The 15,125-nt window shown below is 40.2% G+C and overlaps 1 protein-coding gene, 1 non-coding gene and 1 pseudogene across 6 annotated transcripts in view; 2 read left to right on the forward strand and 1 right to left on the reverse strand.

Annotated features, from left to right (window-relative positions):
- The window catches only part of HERC3 (HECT and RLD domain containing E3 ubiquitin protein ligase 3), a 122,926-nt gene extending 108,028 nt beyond the window's left edge, over positions 1–14,898 (forward strand). For all 5 annotated transcript variants that reach the window (XM_032332864.1, XM_032332865.1, XM_032332866.1 and 2 more), the window contains 3 exons: positions 10,633–10,816; positions 11,032–11,134; positions 13,175–14,898. In XM_032332864.1, the coding sequence (XP_032188755.1) occupies positions 10,633–10,816; positions 11,032–11,134; positions 13,175–13,383 (496 nt within the window). In that variant the 3' untranslated portion in view covers positions 13,384–14,898. The remainder of the gene's footprint in view (positions 1–10,632; positions 10,817–11,031; positions 11,135–13,174) is intronic.
- LOC116585413 lies at positions 3,677–3,767 on the reverse strand (annotated as a pseudogene).
- On the forward strand, positions 9,488–9,578 carry LOC116585444. Its single transcript, XR_004283633.1, has one exon. It is a non-coding gene; the product is annotated as a small nucleolar RNA SNORD21 (small nucleolar RNA).
- Positions 14,899–15,125: the final 227 nt, after the last annotated feature.

Below are 15,125 nucleotides of genomic sequence, written 5' to 3' on the forward strand. Positions count from 1 at the left end.
CCGTGATCACCAAGACAGCATGGTACTGGCATGAAAACAGACACATAGATCAGTGGAACAGAGTAGAGAGCCCAGATATGGACCCTCAACTCTATGGTTAATTAATCTTTGACAAAACAGGAAAAAATATACAGTGGAAAAAACAGTTTCTTCAATAAATGGTGCTGGGAAAACTGGACAGCTATATGCAGAAGAATGAAACTCGACCATTCTCTTACACCATACACAAAGATAAACTCAAAATGGATAGAAGACCTCAACGTGAGACAGGAATCCATCAGAATCCTAGAGGAGACATAGGCAGTAACCTCTTCGATATCAGCCACAGCAACTTCTTTCAAGATATGTCTCCAAAGGCAAAGGAAACAAAAGTGAAGATGAACTTTTGGGACTTCATCAAGATCAAAATCTTCTGCACAGCAAAGGAAACAGTCAACAAAACAAAGAGGCAACCCACGGAATGGGAGAAGATATTTGCAAATGACAGTACAGACAAAAGGTTGATGTCCAGGATCTATAAAGAACTCCTCAAACTCAACACACACAAAACAGACAATCATATAAAAAAAATGGGCAGAAGATATGAACAGACACTTCTCCAATGAAGACATACAAATGGCTATCAGACACATGAAAAAATGTGCAAAAGCTTTTTATCTTGAGAAGTCCCAGTGCCTAATTTTTGCCTTTGTTTTCCTTGCCTTTGGAAACATGTCTAGCCAGAAGCTGCTGCAGCCAAGGTCAAAGAGGTTGCTGCCTGTGTTCTCTTCTAGGATTTTATTGGTTTCCTATCTCACATTTAGGTCTTTCATCCATTTTGAATTTACTTTTTTATATGGTATAAGAAAATGGTTCATTTCATCCTTCTGCATGTGGCTGTCCAATTTTCCCAATACAGTTTGTTGAAGAGACTGTTCTCCATTGGGTATTCCTTCCTGCTTTATTGAAGATTTTTGGACCATAGAGTTGAGGGTCCATTTCTGGGCTCTCTATTCTGTTCTATTGATCTATGTGTCTGTTTTTGTGCCGGTATCATACTGTCTTGATAATTAGAGCTTTGTAATAGAGCTTGAAATCGGGCATTGTGATGCCACCAGCTTTGGTTTTTTTCTTCTTCAGCATTCCTTTGGCTATTCCAGGTCTTTTCTGGTTCCATACAAATTCTAGCATTATTTGTTCCAGCTCTAAGAAAAATATTGATGGCATTCTGATAGGGATTGCATTGATCCTATAGATTGTTCTGGGAATCATAGACATTTTGACAATATTTGTTCTTCCAATCCATGAGCATGGAACATTTTTCTATTTCTTTGTGTCTTTCTCAGTTTCTTTCATGAGTGTTTTATAGTTTTCAGAGTATAGATTCTTTGCCTCTTTGGTTAGGTTTATTTCTAGGTATCTTATGGTTTTTGGTGCAACTATAAAATGGGGTCAATTCCTTAATTTCTCTTTCTTCTGTCTCATTGTTAGTGTATAAAAATGCAACTGATTTCTGTGCATTGATTTGGTATCCTACCACTTTGCTAAATTCCTGTGTGAGTTGTAGCAATTTGGGGATGGTGTCTTTTGGGTTTTCCACATAAGAGATCAGGTCATCTGTGAAGAATGACTTCTTCTTTGACTTCTTCTTTGCCATTTTGAATACCTTTTATTTCTTTTTGTTGTCTGATTGCTGAGGCTAGGACTTGGAGTAATACGTTGAACAACAGTAGTGATAGTGGACATTCCTGCCATGTTCCTGACCTTAGGGGGAAAGCTCTCAGTTTTTCCCTGTTGAGAATGATTTTTGTTGTGGGCTTTTCATATATGGTTTTTATGATACTGAGGGTATGTTCCTTCTAACCCTATGCTGTGCAGAGTTTTAATTGATAAAGGGAACTGTACTTTGTCAAATGCTTTTTCTGCATCCATTGAGAGGATCATATGGTTCTCGTCCTTTCTTTTGTTGATGTGATATATCACATTAATTGATTTGTGAATGTCAGCTACCCTTGCAGCCCAGAAATAAATCTGACTTGGTCATGGTGAATGATCCTTTTAGTGTGCTGTTGGATCCTATTGGCTAGTTAGTATCTTGGTGAGAATTTTTACATCCATGTTCATCAGGGATATTGCTCTATTATTCTCTTTTTTGGTGGGGTCTTTGTCTGGTTTTGGGATGAAGGTAATGCTGGCCTCATAGAAAGAGTTTGGAAGTTTTCCTTCCATTTCTATTTTTTGAAACAGCTTCAGAGAATAGGTACTAATTTTTCTTTAAATGTTCGGTAGAGTTCCCCTTGGAAGCCACCTGGCCCTGGACTCTTGTTGGGAGATTTTTGATTATTGCTTCAATTTCTTTGCTGGTTATTTATTTGTTCAGGTTTTCTGTTTCTGCCTGTTTCAGTTTTGGTAGTTTATACTCTCTAGGACTGCATCCATTTCTTTCAGATTGCCTAATTTGTTGGCCTGTAGTTGCTCATAATATGTTCTTAAAATTGTTGGTATTTCTTTGGTGTTGGTTGTGATCTCTCCTCTTTAATTCATGATTTTATTTATTTGTGTCCTTTATCTTTGCTTTTTGATAAGTCTGGCCAGGGGTTTATTGATCTTATTGGTTCTTTCAAAGAACTAGTTCCTAGTTTTGTTGATCTGTTCTGCTGTTCTTTTGGTTTTTGGTTCTTTGATTTCTGCTCTAATCTTTATTAATTCTCATCTCCTGCTAGGTTCGGGCCTTATTTGCTCTTCTTTCTCCAGCTCTTTTAGGTTTGGTTACATTCTATATTTCTTGTTTCTTGAGAAAGGCTTGTATTGCTATGTATCTCCCCCTGAGGCCTACCTTTGCTGTGTCCCAAAGGTTTTGAACAGTTGTGTTTTCATTTTCATTTGTCTCCATGAATTTTTTAAATTCTTCTTTAATTTCCTGGTTGACCCATTCATTCTTTAGTAGGGTGCTCTCTAGCCTCTGAGTATTTGAGTTCCTTCTAACTTTCCTCTTGTGATTGAGTCCAAGTTTCAAAGTATTGTGGTCTGAAAATATGCAAGGAATGATCCCAGTCTTTGGGTACCAGTTGAGACTTGATTTGTGACCTATATGTGATCTGTCTGGAGAATGTTCCTTATGCACTAGTGAAGAATGTGTATGCTTTTGCTTTAGGATGGAATGCTCTGAATATATCTGTGAGGTCCATCTGGTCCAATGTGTCATTCAAAGCCCTTGTTTCCTTGTTGATCTTCTGCTTAGATGATCTGTCCATTGCAGTCCATTGCAGTGAGGGGGGTGTAAAGTCCCCTAATATTATTGTATTATTATTATTATTAATGTGTTTCTTAAATTTTGTTATTAATTGGTTTATATGGTTGCTCCCAAGTTAGGAGCATAAATATTTACAATCATTAGATTTTCTTGTTGGATAGACCCTTTAAATATGATATAGTATCCCTCTTCATCTCTGTTAGTCTGTGGTTCAAAATCTAATTTTTCTGATATAAGGATTGCTACTCCAGCTTCCTTTTGATGTCTTTTAGCATGATAAATTGTTCTCCACCTCCCTCATTTCAACCTGGAGGTGCTTTGGGGCTTAAAAGGAGTCTCTTATAGACAGAATATCAATGGATCTTGCTTTTTTATCTAATCTGATACCCTGTGTCTTTTGATTGGAGCATTTAGCACATTTACAATAAGAGTATCCATTGAAAGAAAAATATGGGATGCTTCACAAATTTGTGTGTCATCTTTGCACAGGGGCCATGCTAATCTTCTCTGTATCATGTGCTGCCGAAGTGAGCACCCGCACCTATGTTTTCTTCTAGAAGTTTTATAACTTTAAGTTTTAGATCGTGGTCCTTATTGAGTTAGCTTTTAATATGGTATGAGATGTATGGATATTATACTCTTTGCATATGGTATCGTGTTGATCCAGTACTGTTTATTGAAAACACTATCCGTTGAATTGCTTTTGCAAAATTGTTGAGAATTAAGTGACCATATTTGTGTGGGTTTATTTCTGGGCTTTCTGATTCTGTTGCATTGATTTATATGTCTGTCCTTTCATCAACACTACACTTGATAACTGTAACTTTATAATAAGTCATGAGATTAGGTAATGTTCAGTTCTCTAACTTTGTTCTTTTTTTAAAATTGTTTTGGCTCTTCTAGTTATTTCACCTTCCTATACTAATTTCAGAATCAGCTTAGCAAACTTTTTCAAAAACCCTTACTATAGTTTGAATTCAGACTTTTAAAAACCACTGGCAATGGATATAGTACTTGCTCTTTCAAATTTATGTGTTTTAAAATGTCACCTCATTTAATACATTATATGTTAATTTAAAAAATCACAGTTAAAGAAACTATATTAAAAAAATAAGTCAAGTGATCAATTATGGGAAAGAAATTCTGTAACGAGGTGCTTACTGCTTAGTTTGTGCTGAAGGTTTGGGAAATCTGGGAAATAGATAAATGGGAAAAGAAATGACAATCTTTTTGATGGTTGGATGTCACCATCATCTTTTCATTACTGTTATTTTCAGTATGTCAAATTGTATCTTAGGACTTTTTGGCACTTCACAGATATCTCTTAAATGGTCTCATTTTCTGGGCTTTATGGACTCGAATATACAATTGGGACTCCTGTAACACAGAATTGTGAATACATGAGCTATCATGTTGTAAAACCTTGATCTCTGCATATCGTAATTTCGCATGTAGCTGTCACACTAGAAATGGAAGAATCAAGGCAGGGCAAAGAGAAGGCACTTAGGTGAAGTGATTGGGAGCACAGGTCTGTATTCAGACATCTGGCTTCAAGTTCTGTCCCTGCCCGTGTACTAGCTGTTTGTCTTGGATTCATTTCTGAAATTGGAATAATGACAATTTACTTGAAAATTTTTGAAAATGGAAAATAATTGAAAATTTATCTCTGCAGTCTCAAAAAGCTGTTGTCTTAAAGTTTATGTGTATTTATTTTTATTGGGACATAATTCTCATACCATTCACTCAAAGGTAGTTTTGCATATTCACCGAGATAGTGTGTATCTAAGAATTTATTGCTGTGACTAACACCTAATACACTCTGTAACTGTTAATGATCATTATAAAAGAAAAGGATGTGTTGAGAGCAATAGTGATTGACATATAGAGATTAGAGTCTCTGTTTGAGTTTGCTAGGGCTGATGTAACAATATTCCACACACTAAGTGGCTTAATGATTTCTTATCTCCATTCAAGAACAAAGTGTTGGTAAGGTTGATTACTTCTTGGCTTGCATATGGCCATCTTCTCCTTTTCTCTTTCGCATTGTCTTCCCTCTGTGCAGGTTTCTTTGTCCAAAATTTCCCTTCTTATAAGGACACCAGTCATGTTGGATTAGGGCTTGGCCTGATGACCTAATATTAACTTGATTACCTCTGTAAAGATCCTGTATCTAAATAAGATCACCTTTTGAGGTACTGGGGTTAGGACTTCAATATATGAATTTTAGGGGGACACAGTTCAACTTATATCACTCCATCCTCCAATTCCCAAAAGTCATGTCCTTCTCACCTATGGTCACCCTATTCCAACATCCCCCAAAGTCTTAACCTATTCCAGCATCAACTCTAAGTCCAAAGTCTCATTCATGATGCTTAATTTTAGGTGTCAGCTTGGCTGGGCTATGGGGTACCCAGATATTTGGTTGGATATTACTCTGGGTATGTCTGTTAGGGTGTCTGTGGATGAGGTTAACATTTGAATGGGAAGTTGAGTAAAGCAGATTGCTGTCCCTTATGTGCGTGGATCTCATCAGTTGAAGCCCTGAACAGAACAAAAAGGCTGAGTAAGAAGTAGTCCTCCTGTCTGACTGCCTTTAAGCTGGGACCTCAGTGTTTTCCTCCCTACAGACTGTAGCAGCAGCATCAACCCTTCCTGAGTCTCAAACCTGCCTGCCTTTGCACTAGTAGAATGACACCATTGGCTCTCCTGGCCCTGCAGCTTGCTGACTGCAAATCTCAGAGCTTGTCTGCCCACATTTATATACATGTATATGCACACACACGCACACACACCTACTGGTTTTGTTTCTCTGGAGAACCTTGGCTAATATATCATGTAAATACCATCTGAATCAGGTATGGGTGAGTTTGATTAATCCTGAGGTACAATCCTTCTACAGCTGTGAAGCCAGACAGGTTATCTGCTTGCAAATACGATCATGGGCACAGGCATAGGATGGACATTCTCTTTGTAAAAGGGAGACATCAGGAGAAAAGAGGTCATAGGTCCCAAGCAAGCCTTAAACCTAGCAGGGAAAATTTCACTAATTTTGAGGCTTGGAGAATAATCCTCTTTAGGTCTAGGTTGTGTCCTCTGGCCCACGGGGCTGGCGATCTTGCTCCAGGAGGGGAAGTTACTGGCTGGTTCCTCCATCCATGCCCATGGCAGCAGTGATAGGCTCACTGGACTCTGATTTGCCTTTGGGTCCATTTTTCCCTTTTCTTAAAAGGTAACACCCGTTTGCAACTGTTTGGTTCTTTAGGCTCATTTCATACCAGTAGATTCCCAGAGTCCAATAGCCTTCATTCGTTTTGTCCAGCTCTGCTTCTTTGGTGCAAACTGGCAGTGTTTCTATTCTTGAGTTTAAAAACAAAACAAAACAAAACACTTTGTTGACTTCTCAGGCAGTTCTTGGGGGTCCAAGTCATCAGACAAGAGGGTTCTCCACAAATCTTTCTCGGATAACCGCATTTCTATTCCTAGCTTCTGCTGAGATGATTGGTAGGATTCCTGAATCCACATGCTTGATCTCATCAAATCATGGTTCAGCCATGCCCTTGGCCCTGTTTCCAGAGGGTGTTATATGGATAGGCTTAAGAATTTTCCAAACCTTGAAGTTCTAATTCCTTTCTGCTTAACAATTCCTCCTTCAATTTATCCTTTCCTCTTTCATTTTACTCTGAGCAGTACAAAGAAACCAGACCACACACCTTCAGTACTTTTCTAGGCAATCTCCTGAGTCAAATATCCAAGTTTATCACTTAAATTCTCCAAAACACTAGAACATAATTTGGCCAAGTTCTTTGCCACTTTATGACAAGATTGCCTTTCCTCTAATTTCCAATAAATAACATGCTCCCCATTTCCATCTGTGACATCACCAGAAGCATTTTAATATTCATATTTCTTGCCAGATTCTGCTTATGATGCATGTTGATTTTCCGACAACAAAAGCTTTCTCTACAGCTCTCCTCTTTTCATTCTGAGCTTTCACCAGGATCTCCTTTGTCGTTTCTATCAACTGTCTCTTCAAGGCAGTTTAGGCTTTTTCTATCAACTGCCTCAAAACTCTGACACCTATACCCATTACCCAATTCCACAGCCATTCTACTTTTTTGGGGGGGGGGGATGGGTTCTGTTTATTAAAATCCTGTTGCTCCTACTGGCCCTGTGTCCTGCCTCCATTCCTGTGGTTGGGGGGAAGGAAGGGCAACCTTTCCGCTGGTCCCCATCAGCCATCAGAGACCGGGGGCTGCAGCTGCTCCTCCAGCAGGGCTATGGTGACCATGAGGCCACCCCCCAGCAGCAGCCCCATACCCTGCAGTAGCACATGGAGCATAGGGAGGGGCTCAGGAGGTCGAAGCAGGGCTGGTAGCTCTACATTTATAGGTAGTTGCTATTATAGTACCCACTTCCTGGTATGAAAATCTGTATTAGGCTTCTCCAGAAAAACAGAGCCAGTAGGAGATGTATATACATGCATATATACTTACACAGTTACACCTAGCTACCCACCCACCCACACACACACACACACACACACCCCAGGCTCACCCATACCCAATTTAGATGATATCTACATGATATATCAGGCTTCTCCAGAGAACCAGAACCAGTAGGGAGCAGTGTGTGCACACTTCATGTACATACAGGTGGGCAGACAAGGCCCAGGAGTGCAGTCAGCAGGCTGCAGACTCGGGAGAGCTAGTGGTTGTGGTTCTAGTGCAACGGCAGGCGGGCTGGAGGCTCAGGAAGGGCTGGTGCTTCTGGTAGGGTCTGCAGGCAGGAAAACAGTGCAGCCCCAGCTCCAAGGCCACGTATATGTGTGTGTGTATATACATACATATATAGAGGAAAGAAAGACAAGAAAGATCCTTGGGTATCTGCCCATGTGATTGTGAGGCTCGCTGTTGGGAATGTTCAGGGTGGGCTTGGCACGCTGAAAATTCTGGCAGGAATGGAGGCTGCAGTGTAGATGCCAGAGTCTTTCCTCTTCGGAGGGTGTGGAGGACCTCAGGCTTTTGAGGCCTTCAGCTTATTGGATGAGGGCCCCCCACTTCATGAAGACTGTTCGGCTTTACTCAATGTCTCCTGATACAGATGTTAATCCTATCTAAAAAATACCTTCACAGCACTGTCTTGACTGGTGTTTGCTTAAGTTAACTGATTACTGTAGCCTAGGCAAGTCGACATATAAAATTAACCATCACCATCTATAATTAAAAAATCATGTTGATGGTGATTCTCTGAGGCAGTTGTACCAGGAAAGTCCTCTTAGTTTTATCCAGTGGGTTTTGAGAAAGTGGTCCATCAGATGCGGTGTGAGAAACGTTGAGAATCTGTGGTAAAGATGTGTAAAAATCTTTCTGTGTTAGTAGCTTTTATTTTAAAAAACTGAACATTTACCCCATTTTAAAGATGAGAAAAGAGAGGCTTAGTAGTTAGCATAGAGGACATGGCAGAGCCTGGATTTGAATCCCTGTCTGCTTCACTGCTCCACTGTATGACATGCCTGGTGGCTAGTTAGGGGTGGTGGTCCTGGAAGAAGTGTTTTCTTGGAGGAAACCCAAGACGTTCAAGGGTAATTGTATGAAGTACGATACTATGGTGAAGGATAAGTAGAAAGGGATCTGTCTTCATAATGTCAGATTTTTTAATTTTTAGGAAAAAATTTTAAAATACAGAAAAGTACAGACTAAACTGACAGACATCTTTGTATCTGTGAACCAGAGTCAACGGTGTTTGCCTCAGATTTTGTAATAAAACAATGACCGAGATTCCCGCGCCTCCTCTCACTCCTGTCCCGCTCTTCCAGCTTCCTTTCTCACGCTGGCAAAACACTGATGAAGTCGATGCCTGTTCTTTCCTGTTTCTATACGTTTATAATGTGTGTATTAAGACCAATTAATTATAGCTTTCACTTTAAAAAATTACCCATTTCTTATGTACAGCATATGTAGAATTTCACACTTACAATAAACAAGATCTTATAGCCTTAAACCATATAATAATCATTGCTAATATTTACAAAGCAGCCTTGGTTCTAAGAACTTTACATGTATTAACTCATTATTTTTTGTAACAGTTCCTTGGGTTATGTACTCTTATTTTTCCCATTTTACAGATGAAGGGATTGAGACACAGAGATTAAATAACTTACCCAAGGGTCATAAGATGTAAGTAGCAGAGCCACCACCTCTTATAGTTAGTATTGTTACAAATGTAAAAAACAAAACAAAACAAAAAAACCACTGAGCTGTGCCATCTCACTAACTGAGCAGTCAGTAGTTGGTCCTTTGGTTGCATCTGATGCAATTAATTGATTCAAGATGGGACTGATGGCAGGGAAAGAAAAATGTAAAAAAACAACTTACATAAATGCTGTCATAGTGTACTTAACAATCAGAAACTTGGGTTTCACTCAAACACTGATCTTGAGATTCTGTTCATTTGGATAAATATGGGCCTAGTTAACTCCATCAAAATGCTATGCTTTATGGTTCCTATCTTATGGCCATACCATCTTTTTTTGGTCGATTCTCATATTAATGGATATTTAGTTTTGTGTCTTCCAATTCTCTGTATTACAAGAAAATGCTGCGGTGAACATCTGTGTATTTGTCTCGTGTACTCTCTCTGGGCCGCCCCAGTAGGGGAGTAGCTCAGTTAAAGTGTATTTACAGTTTCAGCTTTTTCCAGATGTTGGCAACTTATTCTCCCAGATGTTTACGTCTCAGTTCAGTTGACATTTCCCACTAGTGGAGACTGAATGCATACCGACGGTGGCCAGATTGTGTATGCAAATAGAACTCTGACCTGCAGCCTGCAGACACGTGCCCAGGAAACCAGCCCCTTATCTACAGTAAGCAGCCCAGGAAGCTGGCTTGCTGTGAGTCTGACATGCAGGAAATCACTGTTTTAATTTGCATTTGACTGATTATTAATGAGCTGGAGCCCATTGTATAAGACAATCCTTTCCAGAAAGGAGTTAGGAAATTACCTTTTAGAATAGGTGAGGATTCCAGTAGCACATGGTTTAACTTTGCTTGTTTCTGAAGAGAAGGGAGAAAGCCTAGAATCATTATCTCAGACTTTTCCTTTAAAGCAGAAAAAGTCTGTATTTTTTTTTCCAAACTAAATTTTAAGGAGGACAGTAAGTAAGATGAAAACAAGCTCCTCAGGTAAAATGGTTCCACCTGCCTGGCCTCCCCTACTTCCCGCCAGTCTCCCCTGCCCCCAGATCACCTGAGGCACTGGAGGAATCCTTGGGCTGGCTGGTAATCTCCGGGATGCCTCCTGACGTGAGAGTTTAATGAAATCCCATTTTTCATCTCTCTCCACCCCAGAACTTCTACAAGTTTTCGGGCTAACCATATTCTGTTTCTTTGGGCTTCTGGCAGGCAGGAGTTCGTGGATGCTTACGTGAATTACGTCTTCCAAATCTCAGTTCACGAATGGTACACAGCCTTCTCCAGTGGCTTCCTGAAGGTGTGTGGTGGCAAGGTGCTTGAGCTCTTCCAGCCTTCCGAGCTGCGGGCTATGATGGTGGGGAACAGCAACTACAACTGGCAGGAGCTCGAAGAGGTGAGTAGGGACGGTATTGTCTTTACCTCCGAGGAAGCAGCTGTGGCCTGCCAGGTGGGCCCAGAGCCTGGTGGTCTGTGGTTGAGGGGGCATTGGAGGCCTCCTAATCTCACTGGTTATTTCCTCCTCTCCACTGCAAACGGTGCACAAATGTATGTCCTCTGTAATATTCTTCTTCTTTAAGATAGGATTTTCTCTTTGTCTCTTTTGGGCAGACTGCCATCTACAAGGGTGATTACTCAGCCACACATCCCACTGTGAAACTATTTTGGGAAACATTTCATGAGTTTCCATTGGAAAAGAAGAAGAAGTTTCTCTGTAAGTATCAGTCATGTTAACACAGTGCTTGTCCATGCGTTAGTGTTGCCTGTGGTGGAGGGTGATTTACCCCACAGGTCAAGGTCTTGTAAATGAAAAAGAGTAAGTGAGGGAAGTGTATTTCCACTTCTTGTCTTAATGAGACCTCAGGCAAACATAGGTGGTACTTCCTTATTTGATGCCTAATAGGATGTATTGCATGAAAGAAAGAAAAGAAGCATTTTGCTGATTTTCAGTTGCTTTTAATATATTAGTTATCTTATATATGAGTATTATGAAATATCACGTTGATAGAATCTAATTCGATTAACTTCCCTTATCTCTCTAGGCTTTTGAAAATTTTGCAGTGTCTGCTACAGATGTAACTGGGGAGATAGGATTTACAATAGCTTTATTGAGATAGGATCCACAGAGCATATAGTCCACCCAATTAAAGTATATAATTCAGTGATTTTTAGTATATTCACAGAGATTTGATCCTGTCAGTAATTTGTAGAACATGTTCATCACCTCAGAAAGACACCTTGAACTCAGTAGCAGTCATTCCCCATTTCCTCCTGACCTGTCACCCCACCCGGCCCCCCTTACCATCTGTTTTCTGGCTCTGTGGATGTGCCTGTTTGGGACATGTCACATAAATGGAATCATACAAGATATGGCCCTTTGTGACTGGCTAGGGGACATTTGAGAAGGGTCATATATTTGGAAATGAGAATGAAGCCTAATTTATGTCAACACATTCAGCCTTTCAAAAATAGTTGTAATCTTTGTGTCTGTATATAATTGCGGTCAGAAATTTGCTAGTGAGTAGTATACCGTTTTTGTTTATATAAAATAAAACAATGTGCTTTGAAAGGCAGTCCCTTTTGCTTTATAAGCATGAGCATATATTAATATTAATGCAAGATGTACCCCCAGATTCTACTGCTCCCACCGAGTGAGGATGAGAGGAAGTAGCGGGGAGAGGGCAGGCTCATACAAGAATGCTTAAAAAAAAAAAAAAAAAAAAAAGCCCTGCTTCTCCTCTCCCTAGTTCCATTGGCTCTTATGAACAGTGGTCTATAAGTTAAATGACAGGTTAAGGTTTGTCAAATGACAGGTTAAGGAGCTTGTAAGGCTCTAACAACCAAGAGGAGTGTAGCCATGGAGATTTGTTAGAAGAGTTTTTTCTGTTCAGAGATCATTAGACTTGTGGAAACTTTTAGTAACTCTACAGATACTGGCAACGATGTTTATATACCACAGCCTCAGGTAATAGGTTTTTTGAAAGTGTTTCTTAACCAATGACTTGTTTGTAGTAATTCCAGCAATTTAACTCTGAGGTTATGTATTGCTAGAAAACATGGAAAGAGAGCTGCATTGGCCTCTTTCTCTCTCTCTCTCTCTCTCTCTCTCTCTCTTTTTTTTTTTTTTTTTTTTTGCCAAGTCACAGTGTGTTACAAGAGTGAAATGTCTAATACAACATCATTGTTACTCTTTTGGTTTAAGAAATTTAGGAAAAGGAACCAACAGATACCAAATGGATATTCCCTAGCTCAGGAGGTGTATACACACTAGACCCTTGGCCACAGGAGACTTTGAAGTCCCATAGATGATGGTCTTCTTCCTGGCTTTCCTCTGAGATCAGCTCTTTACCTACGTCAGGAATTCCCTTCCTCCCTGATTTTGTGAAAGCTCCTAACATTTATGAGGACATACATTTGAGGCCATTTTTAATTTGAGGGCATTTTAGGACATCTTTCATTTAGATGGATGATTTGTGTCCATGTATATATAATCAGGGTCTGAAATGAACTAATGAAAAACAGAATTTTTATCCATATAACACCCCGCCCCCTACCCCCAGGATTGAAATGCAGTCAGCCTCTTGCTTTGTAAGAACGAGCGTAGGTGAATATTCATGCCATCCATATTGGCACCTAGAAGTGTACTTCTCATGCGAGCCACAGGGTGTCATGCGGTCCTCTCCTTTCTGTGCGGGGCTGCAGAGAGAAGCTCCTGGGCTGCGTAGCTGGTAATGGCCTTTCCCTTTCTCCTCAGTGTTCCTGACCGGCAGCGATCGCATTCCCATCTACGGCATGGCGAGCCTGCAGATTGTCATTCAGTCCACAGCCAGCGGCGAGGACTACCTGCCCGTGGCCCACACTTGCTACAACCTTCTTGATCTCCCCAAATACAGCAGCAAAGAGATCCTGAGCGCACGGCTGACCCAGGCCCTTGACAACTATGAAGGGTTTAGTTTGGCTTGAGGCTCCACAGTGTGCCCCAGATTTCCCTCCCTTCCTCAGTGTCCACATGGAGGCCCATACAGAAAACCATGGGGAAGGGAGTTCTATTTTTTTATTGTCTGAATGGGTTGGGACTTTTGAATCCTGAACCTGGTTGATGTGTTTCTGGGCTTGTGAACAGGAAGCAACCTTTCTGAAAAATCAGGGGTTGGGGATGGGGGTGAAAAATTGGCATTTTTGTTTTTAAACCAAATTACCTAGTAGTGTTCCTTGCACTTGTGAATATGTTGCACTCTGCTGGAAAAAACGGCAGTGGCTTTTTAACCTCTCATTTCCCAAATGTCTCTCTTAGCCCTGCTCTTTCCTCACAGTGCTTCCTGTCCCTCTCGTTCCTCCGCAAGAATGATTTTGACTGATGCGCCCTTTCTCACCTGCACGTGCAGAACGGCTCCTCTCTCTGCAGACTTGGACATGCTCCTGGCTTGTTGCAGCCCTGCTCTAAGGACTAAGGAGGCAAGGACTACTTCAGAAAGTCCCAAGTCCCGCAGGCTGAATCTGGGTCCCTTCTTTCATTAATTTGGCTGAACTCTTTTGAGAATTCATGGGAGCCTTTATGAACAGATGTTGCTTTAAAAAGAAGTTGTGGAGGGACTAGCAGCCTCTACCTGGCTCTGCCTATTCCTGGACCTGCTTAGAGATGTGCAGAGCAGCTCAGCATTATAGCTGAGCCGAATTTTGTTTTGTTGTTCAGCCAAGTCCCTTCGACAATAAGGTGAGGCGATAGACCCCCTACTCCTTCAGTTATCTGGCTTTTGGAGCAAGTTGCATTACTTTTTTTAAGAGTATCTTCTCCAAGGAAAGTAGAATTAATAAATTTCTTGTTCTCTTTCCCTGTCAAATTATGCCCTCCGCCTCTTTCTCTTTCCTTCCTCTCCTTCCCTTTCTCTTACTCACTTCATCCCATTGTTTCCTGACTTAATGCTCCCTTCCTGTCCTTCTAGTGGATGCATGCAGTCTATTTTTTTAATTTCTATTTAAATTGCAAAATTTCTATTTTTTTTCCTTTTCCCTAATTGCTAACATTTAAGGACATTCTTTATGATGGGACTTTTGTTTATTGCATTTGAAATGTTTGTTTACAGTGGGATTTCGGGGGGGGGATTGTGTTTAGAGCAAATATATGTATCAAAAATAGCGACATGCTCAACCTACTTCATCATGGGATAAGAAAATTCTACATGATCAAAGAATCCATGTCAGCCTAATTTTAAATTCCTAGTCACTAGAGGAAAGACTTATTTATATAAAAGGAAGTATTTATGAACCGTGATACAGCATCAGATCTCAATGAAGGATGTAGATTTTTGCTTTTCTTTTTGTTTTTAAAACTTATTTCAATTGCTAAATTGGTAGTTTTTTCAGTCTTTATAATACAAGATTAAAAAAAGATATACAGTTATATGAAATGTTTATTTTCTATGTGTGTGCATATAGTTCAATATTATGCAATAAATTTGGTGTTTTAACTTAAAATTATTTCTTATTGTATTTGCAGAATGGGTAGCTTGCTTTCAGTAGAAGAATGATCTACTCAAATAATAAAAGGTCAAATTTTGTTCCAGTCCTAATAAAGTAAGACCAAGCACTAGGGACATGGAGAAGGGAGCAGGTCAGGATAGCCCGAAGGGTGGAGGGGATTTCTGAAAGTTGTGATAGGTGAAAAGGCATTTCACGTGGAGGGGAGGGTTTAGAGAAGGACAGGA

This window comes from Mustela erminea, chromosome 2 (genome assembly GCF_009829155.1).
Source record: "Mustela erminea isolate mMusErm1 chromosome 2, mMusErm1.Pri, whole genome shotgun sequence".
NCBI classification, from domain to species: domain Eukaryota; kingdom Metazoa; phylum Chordata; class Mammalia; order Carnivora; family Mustelidae; genus Mustela; species Mustela erminea.